The sequence below is a fragment of the Lotus japonicus genome, chromosome 6 (assembly GCF_012489685.1).
Source record: "Lotus japonicus ecotype B-129 chromosome 6, LjGifu_v1.2".
NCBI classification, from domain to species: domain Eukaryota; kingdom Viridiplantae; phylum Streptophyta; class Magnoliopsida; order Fabales; family Fabaceae; genus Lotus; species Lotus japonicus.
This window is the reverse complement of record NC_080046.1, coordinates 59,191,969-59,210,626: the sequence shown is the minus strand read 5'-3', so window position 1 is coordinate 59,210,626 and position 18,658 is coordinate 59,191,969. Positions and strand designations below refer to the sequence as shown.

The 18,658-nt window shown below is 35.6% G+C and overlaps 4 protein-coding genes across 4 annotated transcripts; 2 read left to right on the top strand and 2 right to left on the bottom strand.

Annotated features, from left to right (window-relative positions):
* Nucleotides 1–1,009: 1,009 nt before the first annotated feature.
* Nucleotides 1,010–5,477, bottom strand: LOC130725909 (uncharacterized). The gene is made up of 13 exons (XM_057577094.1): nt 5,319–5,477; nt 5,141–5,231; nt 4,846–5,032; nt 4,661–4,751; nt 3,678–3,713; nt 3,459–3,557; nt 3,244–3,374; nt 3,093–3,141; nt 2,893–2,982; nt 2,754–2,807; nt 2,475–2,540; nt 1,457–1,554; nt 1,010–1,357 (listed from the first exon to the last, which is right to left on the bottom strand). Exons 1-13 carry the CDS (start codon nt 5,400–5,402, stop codon nt 1,297–1,299), a joined length of 1,137 nt encoding a protein of 378 aa, XP_057433077.1. The 5' UTR covers nt 5,403–5,477; the 3' UTR covers nt 1,010–1,296.
* A 3,906-nt stretch (nt 5,478–9,383) lies between these two features.
* LOC130725959 (cysteine desulfurase 1, chloroplastic) lies at nt 9,384–13,531 on the top strand. The gene is made up of 11 exons (XM_057577155.1): nt 9,384–9,594; nt 9,706–9,931; nt 10,167–10,300; nt 10,426–10,585; nt 10,785–10,971; nt 11,584–11,729; nt 11,804–11,876; nt 12,036–12,099; nt 12,512–12,611; nt 12,817–12,975; nt 13,145–13,531. Exons 2-11 carry the CDS (start codon nt 9,731–9,733, stop codon nt 13,313–13,315), a joined length of 1,395 nt encoding a protein of 464 aa, XP_057433138.1. The 5' UTR covers nt 9,384–9,594; nt 9,706–9,730; the 3' UTR covers nt 13,316–13,531.
* Nucleotides 13,532–13,876: 345 nt separating this feature from the next.
* LOC130725662 (polygalacturonase-like) lies at nt 13,877–16,030 on the top strand. Its single transcript, XM_057576871.1, has 4 exons — nt 13,877–14,624; nt 14,927–15,216; nt 15,309–15,537; nt 15,812–16,030. The coding sequence occupies exons 1-4, from the start codon at nt 14,130–14,132 to the stop codon at nt 16,028–16,030; spliced, it is 1,233 nt and encodes a 410-aa protein (XP_057432854.1). The 5' UTR covers nt 13,877–14,129.
* A 965-nt stretch (nt 16,031–16,995) lies between these two features.
* On the bottom strand, nt 16,996–18,658 carry LOC130723515 (xylulose 5-phosphate/phosphate translocator, chloroplastic). The gene has a single exon (XM_057574593.1). It carries the CDS (start codon nt 18,479–18,481, stop codon nt 17,201–17,203), a length of 1,281 nt encoding a protein of 426 aa, XP_057430576.1. The 5' UTR covers nt 18,482–18,658; the 3' UTR covers nt 16,996–17,200.

The window sequence follows — 18,658 nt, the reverse complement described above, 5'->3', positions numbered from 1 at the left end:
TCTTAAAAAGCATCTCATGCAGTAGCACTTCAAGGGGATCAAAGAAGTAGGTGAAATGTGAATTTTTAGATGGGATGATGTCATATCCAATTAATACTTATGGAATATATTTGATGATTCACTAATGAAGTGTCGAATATTAATTAGTGAGTTTTAGAGCTTGGAGTCATCCAATACTATTAGAGGGAAGAGGTGGAAGAAGAAGAATAGTTAAAAGTTGAACTGTTCAGATTAGGTAAAGAAAAGTTAAGAGTAATTATATTTATATCTGTATATAACTATAATAATTTGATAGTAAGAATAGTATGAGGAATAAAAAATATTAATACATATATACTATAAATCTATTAGTGCTAACATATTTGAGTTACGAGATCTCACGGGAAGGAACATTTAACATGACAAATGAAAATTTGTACGAGTGAAAAAAAAAACATTTTTACATAACTTAAGTGTACTTTTAATAATGTAAACAATAATTATATATTTATGTATTGTTACATATCTAAAACACAAAAGCAATATCTTTTATGTAACACGGGTATACATCTTCGCAAACAAGATTCAGTTATAACTCATATATGCAAAACTTTACAAAACACTAGAACTGAGTGTCTGAATTTATGCTATTTAAATATCTACATCTTTATTATGATTATTCTTACCTTCTTAGTATCTTAAATTTTTTATAATTTAAAATATCGATCGATTTATCAAATACAATAGACAAATTCCCCGTGCAACGCGCGGGTAAAAAACACTAGTATTGATTATAATATACATGCAAATTCAAACTCATTTTAATCATCACAAACCAAAAAACAACATTCATTAAAATTATCCAAACGAATATCTCTTTAAAAATTCACTTTTTCGCATCTATGTTATGAATATTATAAAAATAGTGAAAATAAATGTTAATCTCACATTTTTAAAAGATTCCAAAAAGTAAAAAGTAACAGAATGAAGATGATTTTTTTTCATTGATGAAATCGTGCAAACGAAAAAATAAAATAAAAAACTATTTTTCATGTTGATATCCCTTCTATATATAAAAGAACATTCACGGTGCCATACCAAAAACTAGAGAACATAACACTTGACACGCAGAAGAACTATCAACTAGGATAATCACAGGAATACAAAAATAATTAAACTGCAATTCATTTAAATACAATCACAAAAAATAATGCATTGACCGAACATGCCATTGCCAACATGACATTTTTCAGCGAACAACTTCAGGGATTGCCACAACATTAACATTAAGCTGAACATACTCTGGCCATGTCACTGCTAAAGTTGACCTTCGCTGCATTGCCTCTTGAAGTTCAAGGACTCATCTGCTAGAAACTCACTATAGAAACGATTCATTTGTTAGCTCAACAATGCTGGAACACTGAAAGAAATGTAAAGCATAACGGCAAAAATAAAGTAAATAATTCAAAACTCTCACCCAATACGCTCAGCCATCAGTGATGGTTCCCATCTCGGACTCCATGGGTAATCAGATATAAGACGTGACTTTATCGGTGTCGTTTGTGAATTAAAATGCTATAAAATAACATGAAAAGAGCCTCACATTAGGAAATAACTTCAACCTGAGGTAATATCATTGACAACAGCTCTACAAAATGCAGAACCTCCTAATAAGCAATTAATGCGAGAGTACAATGCCTATAGGTACAACTATACGAGTAAAACTAATAAAAAACTCAGAAGGCATTAAAATAATCATCATCAGAACTGGTGCTTAAGTTATGTTAACATTATCTTGAACTTTTGATTGGTTATGCCTACAGAAACTGTGCTCATCTATAACAACTACACCCTCCTAATATTATGGGGTTAGCAGGAGCGTCAAACACAGTAGCCTGGACGGGGATTACAGCCCAGCAAGAAAATAGCTTATATTATACATCATGATAAACAAATATCCATTCGCTTCCACTGGAGTCCTGCTACGAAGGACGTCCTAACAAAATAATTTGTGCGAAGATAAGAATAATCACTTGACTTGTCAGTTAAAAGAACATTTCCAGTTTTCCACCTTAAATTTAAATTACAATGCTTCTCTGAAGCAAAAGAGAAAACAATTCTAGTTCTACACCACATGGATACTATGAACCTCCAGTAAAAAACTAAACATCGATCATTATCCAACTAACATATCAGTTCATCAACTGAGAACGTAAATCTAATTGAGTATATATACATTTTCCCCACTATACAACATAAGTCCATAAAAGTGTCTATTAAAAATAAACAATATAATGATACAATCAAGTCATGAACCTCTGTGCATCTATTACTTAATTGAATTAGTTAAGTGTTAGACATTTGACATTTTGCGGCAACATGAGTAAATTGAAAAGCATCTTCTTTACCTATTGCTTACATCGTTATACAGTAAGTGATATTCAAACCTTAAGCTTTAAAACAGAAATATGTTGGAAAGAGGAACTATAGATAACCTGTGAACTTTGAAGCATAATGGTCGGCTGCTGCTTTGGAAACTGAGTTGGAATTAGGAAGTGTGCCTAAATAAACAACAGTAGAACTTTGAATTTAAGACCTATAATAAGGACATTTTCGTTATGGATTAATTGAATTTAAGACTTTATTATACAAAAACAAAGAGAAAGAAAAAAGAAATCGATGTGCACTTCATATGCTGATACTATCTAGGAATGAATAAATACAAGGTGCAGTGAAGTGTGTGTTAGAAATATGTAATGAGTGACATATATTACCAGAAATGTGAAAGCTCCAGATGTACAAAGAAAAGTTGCCTTTCTGCAAAAGACCTAGAAACAGAGAAATCAGAAATTGACAATTAATATTAAACCAAGCAATCATGGCAAACTGAGAATAAGCGTCAAGAGCAGATACAGGATCAGCTTCAAGCGGTCTTCCAAGTGGACCAGCCAATGCTTCAATGAAGCGCCTTCTAACATCAATTAATGACACAGCCTCAAGGACCTAAGTTCAACGTGAATAAATATTAATTTTAACAAAAACCAGGATCGTCATTAAGCGCAAGAAAGTACATGTAAACCAATAGACAACCAATAAAAGGAACTTCAGCTAACCTGTTTCTCAAGATATTCTTCCAGATTCGGAAGATATTCTGCCAAGCACCTTTCCAAAATAGATCAACAATAAAAGCAAACATGTCATCAAAAACTATCTCAATCCTGTAAATATATTGTCGTGGGACAAAACAAAAACTGAAAAGCTTACATCCCATCCAACCAAGGAGGTAGCTTGACATCATCAATGGAAAATAAGGCCTTCAACTCAGAAGTAGATACTAACTTCAGGCGAGGAGCGGAAGGAGCAGACAAATATTTTCTTCCAACAGGATATACAACCTAAGATCAACATATCATAAGTTGTTTGTTTGAAAATAAGTTAAAATTTTCAAAAGAACCTTTTAAGAGATTAAAGAAAGAAACCTGTAAGTGCATTCTCTGGGGATATCTCCAGGGGCAGCCAGGCACCATCTTGTTTATGTTCATGTCCAGTAGGGGCACAGCAAATTTTACCTCCTCTGACTACACTAAAATGTAAAGTCACCAAAGTCAAGAATATTGTCCACGATGGGTACATTAATTTGCTCAACCATCCATGTGTATATCGTATATAAATACTAGCACATTTTAGTGAAGAAATACCTTCTCAAAACCAGAACTTCTATGCATTTCGATTCCCTGCAGTAGTGAAATTCCAGTCAGGTGATGTGTTCCATTAAGTAAAAGGCCAATTTTACCCAATAGACAAAGTATAAACCAAATTTCGTAATTGTGATTTTTAATCAAGAGAACTGGAAGGGCACACACTGCAAATCCTAAAAGAGTAAAAAACTATTCACACAATCCAAGGCATATACAGCACCGAATCTCCACTAGGTGGAGCCAGCTAGGTATGAGTCATGACTAACTAACACCACTGGATTCTTACAAAAAACCAAGTCTCCAGTAAAATAAAAAGCCAACAAGATATATAAATTTCAAATGATATATATCTTTGTGTTGTAGCAGTCACTGTAGGAGAATGAAAGAACTCAAATTGATAAAAAGTTAAGTAAGTCCAGCTCATATATGTTCTCCTCCATATGTAATTGACTAGTGTTTTTGATAGAATCTGACCAAGAACTGATATTATTTCAATGATAGAACCCTAATTTCCAATATGGGAATCAGAGCAAGATACAAGAGAGAGCTCTCTCTCTCTAACCCAAATCCCACTTGATACCCAAATGATGCAAAAGATACCTAATGCTCTCTAACCCCCCTCTTATTATAAACAACAAGCCTTACTAACCCTTTAACCAACTATCTAACTATGTGATAATACCTCACTTAACTAACTAAACCATGTGATATCCGAGTACCTATCACTCTATCAGTTTTCCAGCATCTCTTGGATAAAATTTAAACAAGACATTAGCCATTGGTTTCTTCAGTGATTCTTAATTCAACATTGTCAAGTCTGCTACCATCTAAATTCTAACCTTCAGCAGCACCACTCAATTCAGTCTCTCCCCAAACTCATGCATAATCAAGACACAACGATGAAATATAAATTCACCAACTAAACTCAAATTTCTGAATATTTGCAAGAAAATAGTGGGCATAAGGAGGGAAAAAAACACTACCTCCCTGGACACAATTGTGCTGACTTCAAATTTCAACCGTTCATCATCAACTCCTTCAACACGTTTCCTCTGATACAACACATACTGATCTCTGTTGAACCAGAAACACAAAACCAACCACTGTTAGTACAATTCACCCAACCCAACCAACTAATCCACACACACACAACGAAAACGAAACGAACCTCAGAAATTGAATGAGAACCAAGAGACGCGTAGGGTCTTTGTAGTTCCAATCGGACAAACAGTTACTCGGCAGGGAAGCACCTTCACCGGAAGGGAGCATGTGAAAGGGATGGAAATCTTCGTCTTCGGCGCCGAAGATAACATCAGGTGCAGCGATTGGGCAATCCACGTTGTATATCACATCCCCTGAAACGAAACGATGCAAAACCCTAAACCCTAATCAATGTTTGATTCGCAATTGAAAGAAAGAAGAAACGTGATTGAATGTGAACGGATAGAGAGATGGATGCATACACTTGATGAAGTCGAGGCAATAGGGAATGAGGAGAGTGAAGCGATCGAAGGCGCCGGAGTTGTACTTGTCGCCGGACCAAGCGTGTTCAACCTGCAGGAGAACGGAAAAACTGCATTCAGTTACGGTGGTTGGGGATCGGAGATGAGAACGGAGAGCGGAGAGAGAGAGAAGGAGTGCCTTGAGGTTGAGAGGGAAGTGAGAGAGGAGGTGAGTGAGCTGAGCGGCGATGAACGGAGGCACGTTTTCTGCACCAACCGCCATGTTTCCCGATTCACAGTTCTAACGCACACTTCACTGCAAAAAGAGAAGCTGAAGTGCTGGATTATTGGCAAATTTGGATGAACATTTTTTAATTTTAAATATGGTTCTGAATGAACTTATTCTTTTGGAAAATAAATTTGTCCAAATTTAATTTAAGCTAATTTAGGTTTATATTTCATTCATTTAAGTGTGTGTTTAGATTCAATTGAAATCAATTTATTGGCACATTCAATGCCAGTTTGGATCAGCGGTGGGAACGACGTTATGGAAGAAGCTATAACTTGGAGCGTCTTGATTCCAGCGATAGTGACTCACGTTTGGGGCCTCCAACATCCACCCAAACGGGCACTCGAATTGATAGTGTGTAAAAAACCAAGAGCTATGAAAGAAAAGATAAAATTCAAGAGAATGAGATGAATCCTAGGTTATGAAAGTAAGTTTCATGGCCTACCGAAAGGACAACGGGTCTCCCATGGTTGTTGCCTTCAATCCTTTCAACCTCGCCCTTAGATTGCTTTTCCCCAAAGCTTTTGATTTGGAGGAAGTGTGAATGGATGCTTAAATCCCCTTGTTTAAACATGGCAGGGGCGATAAGCTCGTTTAGGGAGTACTTGTCTCTAAGGCAAGTAAATGTGTTATAGCTTAGAAAGATTGGGCATTTTAAACCGTCTTAAATTCGCTTTGCGAAAAAAATCTAGCATAAAAGAATTCCTTCCGATGTAGGTTCCTGTTTGTGCCATTGAAGTGTTATTGGGGTGCTCTTATCTTGTTGGAATTCTTATGAGCACTTTAAGAGATAAAATTAGATGTCTACTAAGTCATTTTTTTCTCAAAAGAGAGTTAAGATGTTACTCTAACATATTGAGATAAGGGTAAAAGAGAAATCATATCTAGAGTTCTAGATGTATATTCGTATGAAATTTTTTTTGCAGTTGAAAGATAGTATTGCCACCTACCGTTCTTGTGAAAAAGGCTAACTCATAACTTCAATGTTTGAATAGTTAAAAAAACACGTCAAAATTAATATAAAAAATTAAAATTACACATAAAAATCAATCATTAGTCAACATTTTTTAGTCCCACATTGGTCAAGTCTCCCAACTCTTCAATTTCCTTCCCTTATATAAAAGAGCCCCTTATCATTTTAATTCACAAATAAAATCCAACAAGTCTTAGACAAAAGTCTAAGATTAATGTTTATTTGAGGACTGTTTGGGGCACACTTAACACAGAACTTGAGTTTTAGTCAAAAAAAAAAATTGAGCTTATTTCATGCTTCAAGATCAAGTTTTTCAAAGGCCCACGCAATTAGAATCTTTGAGAGCTTTCCATTCCCAATTTCTTCCATGCTTTGGTTTATTGTTTACTCTTCTGTTGGGCCTCCTTCCTGAAGACATTCGTGATTCTACATACACAAGTCATTTAATCGTGTATGTTTTATGTAAATAGATTCAATATAAAGGATGACTTGTGTATGCTGAATTGTGGATGTTTAAATCAAAGAGGCCTAGAAGAAGAGCCAAGAATGCATATCAAAGATGAGATAAATGGTGGATTAGGGGGCTCTCAATTTTATTCCGGGGAAAATATGTGTTATTATCCTATTTTTATTTTGTAAATAGATTATTTGATAAACTGAATCTTATGAAAACAAAAAAATTAATTAAATGAGTTTAAATTTATAAAGATATGTATTATTGAGGCACTTAATTTCAAGGGTGTTTTAACTCAATTTTTACCTAGGGTCATTTAGAGAACCATTTTTTAAAATAATTTAGAAACTGTGAAAAAGTTTTGGAATGGAAAGAGTACGAAGGAAGATTAGATACCCTTTCTGGGAGGGGCCTCACGAGAAATGTAAACCAGTTAGCCATGAGGTCTCCAAATTACTGTTTATGTGCATTTGTGTGTTAGAGTTGTGTATAGACATTTTGGAGTCTAAGGCGAAAATGTTAAAGTGACTTTCTTTTTACAAGAGATCTTAAAGAGACTTATATATTATATAAATCATCAATTTATATATTTATCTTCTAGCATTTTGAGTTGTGAAATCATTTATAAGAACCAAATTCATACGTTATCATTTACGACTTTTTTTTCTTCAATTTTTTAATACCAGATTCATACTTTCTATTTGAAAGTTCTCTTGTAAGAATGAAATAATATAAATAAAATAATACTACAAAATAGATAAAAAATGATGAAACAATAGAACACGGAACGCCAAGGAATGAAACAATGGCATATTTTGCAATACTTTGATATCAAACATATCATTTGATATTAATTTTAAGGTAGAAACAGTGAAAGTTTTCTTTTCTTCTTTATAAAAAAAATGAAGGAAGAGCAAACGTGTACAATACCATAGATATATAAGTCATTAGCTAAAAAAAAATAGATTTATAAGTCATGAAAAAACTAAGGGTTATGAGTAAACATAAATTATTTTTTCAATTTTTTTAGGTGTATGACAGGTGTCTTCTTTTTGAGGCAATTCTGTTCGAGTCGAGAATATTCATATCATGAAGAGGCTAGCTCTTCCGACGGAGTAATTTTTCAATTTTAGGAATGTAAAAAATAACGAATATTTTATTTATTAGTTTTTTTTAAATGTAAATTTAGTAATAGAAAATATTTACTACTCAAATTATCAAAGTTACACTCTTTACATTGCTTTTTTCAACTCCCACATTGCATATTTGCATTGCCCGCATTAGAATTAATACGACTTGATTTTTTATAGCTGCATTCTCTCAAGTGTCAGTAACTCGGTATAATATACTACTATTAAAAAAAAAAGTATATTAAATATGGACTAAATTTTTTTTTTGACCTAAGCCCACTCAAGTCTCTGTTAAACTTAAAATGTTAATCGCCGTGATTCATTATTGATTTTTGTGAATATGCATGTCTGTAATAACCAGTTTAGTTAGCTTACTTGCTGTTAATATTTTTGTTTTTTCCTCACCCCATCTGGTATTTAACTAAAACATAGAGTTTAGTGATTTGCAAATTGCTTTTGGTTTTGAATTGTGATCTAAAGCATGACTCACAAATGTACATGTTCCGACCATCTTTAATTGTTATTTTCTTGTTACGATGTCATCTAGTGAACCCAAAGCACCTTCATCACAACTTATTTGTGAGATTTGGTTGTGGTAAAACCTACCTGTTGGTTGTTTGGTTAGGTACTTTTGTGATGATAATGATTTTTTAATAAGAGTATGAATTTGTTAAATTATGTTAAATAATGCAAGGGTATAGCCCCAGAAGCGAAAAGACGCTAAGAAATAAGAGCACGAAGGGAGGTTAGAGCCTCATCGGCATCCTGGTATAAAAGGTGACGACACTCCGCCAAGGGGAACTGTAACAACTAAGTCTCAAACCCAAAAACATGTGTACTTTGCTACAGCAACAAAATTAGTAAATGTTATTAGTACTACATACACCATCCGATCAGATATATAAGCAAAAAATAAATTTTAGGTTCATTCATTTAATAAATGTATCTAGTCATTAATTTATGGGTAATGCTTGGTTGCACGACATTTGCTATGTACGACCCAGCACTACCTATGATTTCCGTCCACTAATATGTTTTTTAATAAAATAAAATAAAAATTCAAAATGTTGGAAATAACTAAAATCTAAACCGGTCGTGCACGGTAGTGCTGAAATCAGTCGTGGGATATAGCAATGTTGTTAGTTCATTCATTTAATACATGTAAATGAATGTATCTAATCATTATTAAGGATTAAATACATTCATTAAATAAATGAACCTAAAATGTGTTTTTTTACATATATTTATATATATATATATATATATATATATATATATATATAGAGGGTATATGAATTTGGATCTCGTGCAGCACCTCAATCCTCAATCTCTAGCATTGATAATGGCCATTAGATCAATCCAACGGTCCAGATAAATCAGAAACATTTAAATTATAAAAAAATAAAATCATTAGATTTCAAGTTTCAACAAAACGAAACCTTCTGGATTTTCTCATCCTCCCCGTGCTGAGTCTTCCGCCAGCGACACTGCTTCATCTTCTCCGGCAACAGCGTCGCCGCCATCCATCCCGCCGGAAAACTCAACGGCACCGTGCCCCCTCCCCTCACCACTGGTTTCATCGACGCCGCCAAACGTCGTCGTATCGCTCATGTTCTTGTGATTTATCATGTGAGTTTTGGACGAATTGAATTTCCTAGTTCAATTGTTTGATAGATGATTTTTCTCTGTGAAACTATGATTCTGTAACACACTCTCCACTCTAACGTTTCTCTCTTGCAGCTAAACCGAGGTATTGGAATCAACAATGGAAGTTTTGCTGCCAAAACTTCCATCCTTCAACTTCTCAATCACTGCTAGAAGCTCATCATGTGTTAGGCTTAGGTTCCGCCGCGCATCGTCTCTCTCCGTTTGCGCTTCGACTGTCAATGAAGCAGTAGCTGAACCAAGTATTGGCTCCCCTTCTCTTGGTCACTCCACCAGACCCCATTTCCCAATACTTCACCAGGTATCTATGTATAACAAGCCTTAATTCAATTGTCTCATTCTTAACTAGCCTATCTACAATGGTGTTGCCGAATATCGGCTTTTATTAATATACATATGGTTTTTCGTTCCTCGATTTTGTTTATGCATATACTGCGCGAAATGTGGTTTTGATGTTCTTCTCCATGGAAGAATGGTATTTCTTATGTTGTTCTGGCACATATTGTAAATTTATGATACTTTGATTCACTCCACAGGAAGTAAATGGCTCAAAGCTTGTTTACTTAGACAATGCAGCAACTTCTCAGAAGCCCGCCGTTGTTTTGAAGGCATTGCAAAACTATTATGAAGCTTATAATTCGAATGTACACCGGGGCATACATTACCTGAGGTATTTAGTGTGTAATATTTGGAATTACATATGTAATTTTGAGACACTTTAATGTGTTTGTCTTGTCTATCTGTGATTGCATAGATTGGTTAATGCTTTTTCTTGCGTAATTTTTATGGATGTAGTGCAAAGGCCACAGATGAGTTTGAATCAGCTAGAAGGAAGGTTGCAGCTTTTGTAAATGCTTCTGATTCCAAAGAAATTGTGTTCACAAAAAATGCTACGGAAGCTATCAATCTTGTGGCTTATTCTTGGGGCCTGTCAAATTTAAAACCAGGAGATGAGGTATTTTATTTTAGGTTAATATTTTAATGAATCTCAAAAATAATTTTTAAGAGTTGAGGAGAGTATTAGGGTCTAATTTGAACTTACCAATAGTGGTGAATTTTTTTAATCACTAAAAATCTATTCATTAACATTTGGCATATGTGTTGCCATCATATTCTTGGCATGCCCTGTAAAATCTTCAGTTTTATTATTGCAGATCATACTTACAGTTGCTGAACATCACAGTGCGATTGTTCCGTGGCAACTAGTAGCTCAAAAAGTTGGGGCTGTTTTGAAATTTGTGGATTTAAACCAAGATGAAATTCCAGATATTGAGAAATTGAAAGAAATGCTCTCGAAGAAGACCAAAATAGTTGTTGTTCATCATGTTTCAAACGTGCTTGGTATGTTTCTCATCATAATTCTTCACATTGAAAATTCTATTTTCTGAATGATACATTGAATTTATGCTCTCAAAATTGATGCACTTCCTGGATTTATTTCGTAGTTTTTTACATTAATGATCTTTTTTATTAGGAACTTCAAACCATCCCTTATATCACAAAAGGGTGATTAGGTTTCAAATCCCAATACTAGATTGTTGAGTGTTTGTCCACCTTGAAGTTAAACTGATCTTCAGGCTGAGCTTATGCTAAATTTTCTAATATTTGATAAGCATTTAAGTGTATGTCCATCTTCACCCCACTGGGACTGATGAGGGACTCCTACTTGTATAAGCATTGCACCTAGGTTCGGTCAAACTTGTACGAACATAGAATCTTTCTGAATAAATTTGTGAAATGATAATTAGTTTATAGAAAACATTACATCCTTGATGCTTGTAAAGAGACTTTCGGACACTCATCTATCAGGGTATATCATATAAAAATATAAAATTTATATGCTATTTCAAATTTGTAACATATTTTCCACAATCAGAGTACTTGTTACACACTTTTAGAATTTTTAGCTGAAATGGAGAAGTTTTCATATATTTGTACTTTGCTTTTCTGTAGCTTCTGTCCTCCCTATTAGAGATATTGCACATTGGGCACATGATGTTGGGGCAAAAGTGCTTGTAGATGCCTGTCAGAGTGTTCCACACATGGTGGTTGACGTTCAGAGCCTTAATGTTGATTTTCTTGTTGCTTCTTCTCACAAGGTAGTTTTTATTACATATTTTTGTGATGTAACTCTTCCAAACTCGTGGAGTAAATTATCAAACATGTGTTTCAGATGTGCGGGCCAACGGGCATTGGGTTCTTATATGGTAAAATAGACATCTTGTCTTCCATGCCTCCATTCTTAGGTAAGTTATTAGCCATTGTACTTAAATCTCCCCATAAAACATGAACAGCTAATTAAAATGCTACAAAATAAAATTGTTTACGGTCTGTTTTGGCACCATGTTAATAAGATTGTCTTTTGAAGCTAAAGTATTTTGATGGCAACCTCTGCCTTGTTTTAGGTGGTGGTGAAATGATTTCTGATGTATATCTTGATCATTCAACTTATGCCGAACCTCCATCCAGGTCTGTGAACTGGTTTTTCCATCAACTCAGGCTAGCATATTGTTAGGGTTTAAATTGTCCTAATAGTAACCGCAAGTAAAAAGGGGTCAAAAGGGATAATTTTTTTTATATTTTTGTGCCTATAAAACTGGAAAACAATTGGAGGGAAAGATATTAAAAGAGCGATACGAACCAGAATCCTTATGGATTAACAAGAAGGAGGACCTTCTTCCTAGGGAGAATCCCTTTGAAAAATATAATACTAAAGTCACACCCTTACATAAGGAGAGTACTCCTATTTATAATAGCTAACCCTACTAAAGAAATAAATATAGACTTAACCACTAAACATAGTGACAAATTTTCTTAACTGTTGTTGCTTATACAATCAGTTACTTGTATCTTACTAAATGAGGCATTTTGACTGTTCTAGGTTTGAGGCTGGAACACCAGCTATTGGCGAAGCAATTGGTTTAGGAGCAGCAATTGATTACTTATCTGGGATTGGCATGCAAACCATACATGATTATGAGGTGAGTTGAACTTCAACTTCATAACAAATACTGCTAAAATTCAGACTAAAAGTGATGCATGAATTTGGAATATAACTTATATGTACATGTTGGTGTAAAACTTCTTGTACGCTGTCATCCAGTCTTGTGTTGAATTTGGTCAATAAAACGTTGTCATTTTTTTACTTGCATTGAGATAAATTATATGTATATTTTGTATCAATAGGTGGAGCTGGGCACGTATCTGTATGAAAGGCTTCTTTCAGTCCCAAATATTCACATCTACGGGCCAGAGCCCTCAGAAAAAGTTGAACGAGCTGCCCTCTGTTCTTTCAATGTTGAGAATTTGCACCCCACTGATCTTGCAACATTTCTTGACCAACAGGTAAGAGATTAAGGACTATCCCCAGATATGTTCATTTGCTTTGTCTCGAGACAGTTTAGTTTATACAATACACTGTCAACGCCTGAATTTAATGAAAAAAAATTAGTATAACTGATCATGTTTGAAAATTTTCTTTTCTTGAATTGCAATTAACAATGTTCCATTTCAGCATGGAGTGGCTATCAGATCAGGTCACCATTGTGCCCAGCCCCTCCATCGCTATATAGGAGTCAATGCAAGTGCACGTGCTAGCCTCTATTTCTATAACACTAAGGAGGATGTTGACAACTTTATCCAGGCCCTCCATGACACAGTGAGCTTCTTCAATTCATTCAAGTAGCAACAATGTATTTTTGTGTAAATTAAATTTTGCTTATACACCTATAAGGGTTGGCTCAATTGATAGAACAAGAAAGTGTGACACATAGGTAGGTATCCGCTAATTGCAGCACGCCTTGTCTTAGTGCTTGTCCGGGTACATGGTGAAAAACAGAATCTTGTACATCTTTACTAAGAAGCTCATGCCAAATTACATTTATCACAAGTTACATTTCTATGTTGTCTCTTACTTTCAACTGTGGCTAAAGGCAAGTAAAAACAAAATGGCTTAGTTACTTTTCAGTAGAGACATGCATAAAATGAGTTGGGTTGATTTTCAAAATACGCGGCTTGCATGAATGATGAATTGGTTATAATGAATGATTTTCAAGCGATATGCATGCCTTCTCAAACCCATGCATAAATTTAACCGTTTACTCATATACGAAGATGGTTATAATTTAATTAACATTACTTGATCTAACTACAAGTATTAATACACTTCTGAACACTGTATTTGCTCGGGTTACCTTCGTTTTGTGCTCACCATGTTTTATTTATCTCTCAGATAATGTGTTCAATTCCATTTTTGTACTTTTAATGAAGGAAAAATAATTGTTGATTTAAATTAGAACAAAAAAAAAAAGAAACAAAAAAGAATCAAATGTTGAAAACTGACCTACCCCTCTCCAACATGCAAAACTCCTTAGCTAGCTGCAAAACCGTTCCATCACCCACTACTCCCTCCACCTTTTTCACCACTACTACCTTTAAATCTTATTTGTTTCACACACTCTTTCTCTCACACACACAAAACATTGTCATAAATTTCAAAAATGGCAAACGCAACAACAAAACATAGTCCTCTTCCTCCTAATTCTCTCGTTGTTCTTCACGCACTGTTGTACTTTCTATTGTTCTATTTCAATTCACTAACATTAGCCAGACCAAGCACCTACAATGTGGTCGATTTTGGAGCCAACCCGAATGGTGAAACCGACTCAACCGACGCCTTCCTGGACACGTGGAACAAAGCTTGTTACTCGCTTGAACCCACCGCCATTCACGTGCCACAAGGGAAGTTCTTACTGGGAAGGGACATCACGTTCCGGGGGAGAGGTTGTGTTAGCAAGGCGGCTATGATCTCCATAACCATTGATGGCACCTTGGTGGCTCCTTCTGATTACCACGTATTGGGAAACGCGGAGAGTTGGATAACATTCAATGGCGTTAGTGGGGTTTCCATTCACGGTGGGGTGCTTGATGGTCAAGGTGCTTCCTTGTGGGATTGCAAGAGCGAGTTACTAAAAACTTGCACAATTGGAGCCTCGGTATGTTTGCATGCATGTCATCAATAATGTTGGTAGTAATTGTAACATGAGATGCCATGGAATATGATTTGTAGAAATGGGAGGAAATTTCGTGTTAACATGTCATTATCTAATTAACGAGACAAAAAGAAGTAATTGAAATTTGAACTTGATCTCAGATCTTTCCCATCATCATCATCATTACTACTACTACTACATATGAACGGAAAGTAACCGTACACATTAGCTCTTTGCTTCGATAGGGTAAATAATTGATCAAAGTTTTAACATGGTTTTTCTTGTGTTTATATATATCCAAGCAGACACTTGAATTCAGCAATTCAAACAACATTGTGATCACTGGGTTGACCTCTCTTAATAGTCAACTGTTCCACATAATCTTCAAAGGATGCCAGAATGTAAGAGTGCATGGAGTGACGATCATGGCTGCCGGAAACAGCCCTAATACCGACGGCATCCACGTCCAGTCCTCCTCTGATGTGACCATCCTCGAACCTAGAATCCGAACGGGAGATGATTGTATCTCTATCGGCCCTGGCACTACCAACTTGTGGATTGAAAATGTTACATGTGGACCTGGCCATGGAATAAGGTTAGTCTTTTATTTGAAAATGTTTTCATTAGGATATAATAATTTAGCTCCAAACATGCACTTATTTATTGTCTGTTATTTTTTTGTTGTAGCATTGGAAGTTTAGGATGGGGCTTGAATGAAGCAGGAGTGAAAAATGTAACAGTGAAATCAGCTACATTTTTTAAGACACAAAATGGCTTCAGAATAAAGTCTTGGGGGAGACCCAGCAGTGAATTTGTGAGACATGTCCATTTTGAACATGCAATCATGACTGATGTCCAAAACCCAATTGTCATAGACCAAAATTACTGCCCATTTTACCGGGGCTGCCCCAGTGAGGTGAGCTTTCTCTAATTAAAGGGTAACTTTGATTTAATGGATTACTAATTTAGTTTTGTCGTAAGATCAAAACCAAGTTACTAGGCCTTCAAAGTATACATTTGGATACCAGTTGAGTGCAACGTAGATCAAGAGTTTCGTTCACTTGTTGCTTTGAAGCAAGTGCTTACGTCCGTTTGCACCAATGTTAACGAGTATCCAAACACGGCCACACCATCAACTTGAAAGTGAACTGATACTTTGTGTGTGTTTTAACATTTAAATGTACATGCAGGCTTCTGGGATTATGATTGGGGATGTTTCATACAAGGATATTCATGGAACATCCGCAACACAAGTTGCTGTGAAATTTGACTGCAGTTCAGAGCACCCATGCAGTAGGATAAAGTTGGAAGATGTGAAGCTCACTTACATGAAACAACCTCCCCAAGCTTTGTGTAACCACGCCGCTGGAACCGCGTTGGGTACGATTCAACCGGAGAGTTGCTTGTAGTTGTTCACATGTTTGGATCCTCTTCTATTTTCTCATCATCAATTATGAAATCCAAAAGCTACTTACAAAAGCTTCACCCCATAATTAATTATGACTTTACAGTCAACCGTAGAAAGATTTCCGAACATGTACCAAGATAAGTCAAGAATACCAGTGTACACAAAAGCATATCGTACCGATCAAGCAAGGGCCAAGATTTTAAAGAAATAAAATTAAATTAAAAAAGATGAGGGAAGTGGGAAATGAATTTGTCAAATTAATAAGAAATGATGTCAGTCACTTATTTATAGGTGCTTTGAGCCATTGCTTATTTGATTTGATTATGCAGAGTACTTTGTTACTTTGACACACCAGAAGTAACTAATGTTATGTACTACATCCTAGATTAGCATGTTAACTCCATCATATGCTCTATGAAGCTTTGGATTCGGGAAAATTAAACATCAAGGATGCCATATGTAATATTTGACTAGTTAAACCAAAAATGAAAAATATAAGTTACATAACAATGTGGCAGAGCAGAACAAAATGAAATTGGACCTGTACTAGCTTTGATAATCAATTCACTTCTGATGATCAATAATATAGTCCAAAGAAAAACCAGATTATTTGAAAGTCATGGAAACTAGAGCAGTTTGAGTCCCATAATAAATACCCTCGCTCAATTGCGTAAGAAATAGGGCTTCAGGATTTGTAGTAGTACATAATAACAAATTAAACCAAAATGTTAAGCAAGTAAGTGATAGTTGAAGAATATCATTCGTAAATTCATAAAAACATACCATTTGTAATTACAAAATCAAGAATGAATAGAACCATATGAATGGGGAAATAAGCTTGGAAGAAATGAGACTGACATAGTTGAACAACATGTCCTGCTAGTTTGGTGAAGCAGTAAAGCAACATTGAGATTAACTCAGATATTTTAGTCAATTTCTTTCATCTGTCAGATCAATTTAATATAATTCAAGCAAGAAGTGGTTATATCGATCAAAATAAACCAAATAAATGAAAGGTGATTTAAAACATCAATATGAAATCAAGCAGCAGTTCAAAAGAAACCAGAATGGAAGATCTTATTTAATGTCTAAATCTAACATGGCTAACAGTAATACTCAATAATCATCAAACAGTTTTTCTGTCTAATATTCCCACTTTCCTTCTTTTTCTCTAACTACTCTTTTCACCTTCAATTTTCTTTGCTGTCTTTGCAGATGTTGCCTGAGAATACAGGAATGTCCCGAGAATCGCTATGGCAGAACCAAGGCCATTAAGAGGCCTAACCGGATTCCTGAACACCAAAATAGTAGCCACAATCACCACCACTCTCTTCATAGTGTTTCCCACAGAGAAAGTTAAAGGGCTAATTTCATCCAAGGCTTGGTAAGATGATTGGTTATAAAGATGGTAGAACACCCCAGACACCAAAACCCATATATAAAATGTGGATGGTTTGCCTATAGTTTCAATTGCCTTGTAATACCCTGGGATCCACTGAGACCCTTCAACAAAAATAGCCACTGGAAACAAGTAGAACAGTGAAAGTATAGTAATAAATCCATATAAGTTTAAGCCATCAACTTCCTTGAAATTCTGCAAGCTTCTTTTAGAGTAAATGTTCCTCAACACAAAACCAACATTGCTAATGAGGGCACCCCACAATCCTTGCATATTGAAAGTAACCTCAGTAACAACAGCTAAAGAACAACCAAACACAATAGGTAGAATGGACAGCCAAACCTGAATGGGGTACCTATCACCAAGCACAGAAGAGAAAATGACAGAGAAAACTGGTTCTGCAGACTTGATGACATGTGTGAAGGACACAGCAACTTTAGAGAATGAAACACAAGCTGATATGTGGCCTATTGTGTGGAACAAAGCAGGTCCAAGGAGAGCAATGATGAAGGATTTTGAGATTTTGGGACAAGGTTGGAGCTTCAAAGACCAGAGCACCAGCATCCAAATGGACCCAACAAAGAGCTGAAAGGAGGCAAGGAACCATGGGAATGGGAATATGTTTAAGGCCTTCTTGTTGTAAATGTTGAAGACAATGTTCTGGAAGTACCATAGCCCAAAGACAAGAGCTAGTTTGAGATTCTTGGATTTTGGAACAATAGGAGCTGCTGCTGGACTCTCTCCCTCAGGATTGGCATCAGCATCAGGTGCTGCTTTAACAATCTGGTGTCTGATTCTAGCAGAGGAATCAAATGAGAGTGAGGGGAATCTGGTGAAAGATTTTAACTTTGTGATTGGAGGATGGATCTGAGATGTGGGTGTGAGAGAAAGGTTGGAGGTTTTGAAAGCTGATTCATGAAGCTGAGAAGTGGCTCTGTGGAACCTTCTGAGAAGATTTGGTTTGAGAATGGGGTGAGCATTAATGGAAAATTGGTGATTTGGTTTGCTGAAAGTGACAGAGGAAGAGGGTGGAACCACATTTAGAGATAGCATTTTTTTGCTAATGTTGTGGTGGCTGCTCCTGGTTAGCCAGAAACAACAACTGAAAGTAACAATGAGAAGAGGAACTGAAAAACAGAATCTGAAACTGAAAAAAGGAATAAAAAGACAGATTAGGGGCTTGAAGGAGGGATTGGATTGAAGTCCTTTTGAGAAAATAAAGAGAAACTA

What these genes read in the sequence shown, in the direction of transcription:
- LOC130725909 (XM_057577094.1), bottom strand. Translation starts at nt 5,402, where the DNA reads ATGGCGGTTGGTGCAGAAAACGTGCCTCCGTTCATCGCCGCTCAGCTC. An exon ending in GCACAATTGTGTCCAGGGAG is followed by an intron (nt 3,714 to 4,660) that starts GTAGTGTTTTTT and finishes TCACTACTGCAG; the next exon opens with GGAATCGAAATGCATAGAAG. An exon ending in AAGAATATCTTGAGAAACAG is followed by an intron (nt 2,983 to 3,092) that starts GTTAGCTGAAGT and finishes CGTTGAACTTAG; the next exon opens with GTCCTTGAGGCTGTGTCATT.
- LOC130725959 (XM_057577155.1), top strand. Translation starts at nt 9,731, where the DNA reads ATGGAAGTTTTGCTGCCAAAACTTCCATCCTTCAACTTCTCAATCACT. An exon ending in CGGGGCATACATTACCTGAG is followed by an intron (nt 10,301 to 10,425) that starts GTATTTAGTGTG and finishes TTATGGATGTAG; the next exon opens with TGCAAAGGCCACAGATGAGT. An exon ending in CAACATTTCTTGACCAACAG is followed by an intron (nt 12,976 to 13,144) that starts GTAAGAGATTAA and finishes GTTCCATTTCAG; the next exon opens with CATGGAGTGGCTATCAGATC.
- LOC130725662 (XM_057576871.1), top strand. Translation starts at nt 14,130, where the DNA reads ATGGCAAACGCAACAACAAAACATAGTCCTCTTCCTCCTAATTCTCTC. An exon ending in CTTGCACAATTGGAGCCTCG is followed by an intron (nt 14,625 to 14,926) that starts GTATGTTTGCAT and finishes ATATCCAAGCAG; the next exon opens with ACACTTGAATTCAGCAATTC. An exon ending in ACCGGGGCTGCCCCAGTGAG is followed by an intron (nt 15,538 to 15,811) that starts GTGAGCTTTCTC and finishes ATGTACATGCAG; the next exon opens with GCTTCTGGGATTATGATTGG.
- LOC130723515 (XM_057574593.1), bottom strand. Translation starts at nt 18,481, where the DNA reads ATGCTATCTCTAAATGTGGTTCCACCCTCTTCCTCTGTCACTTTCAGC.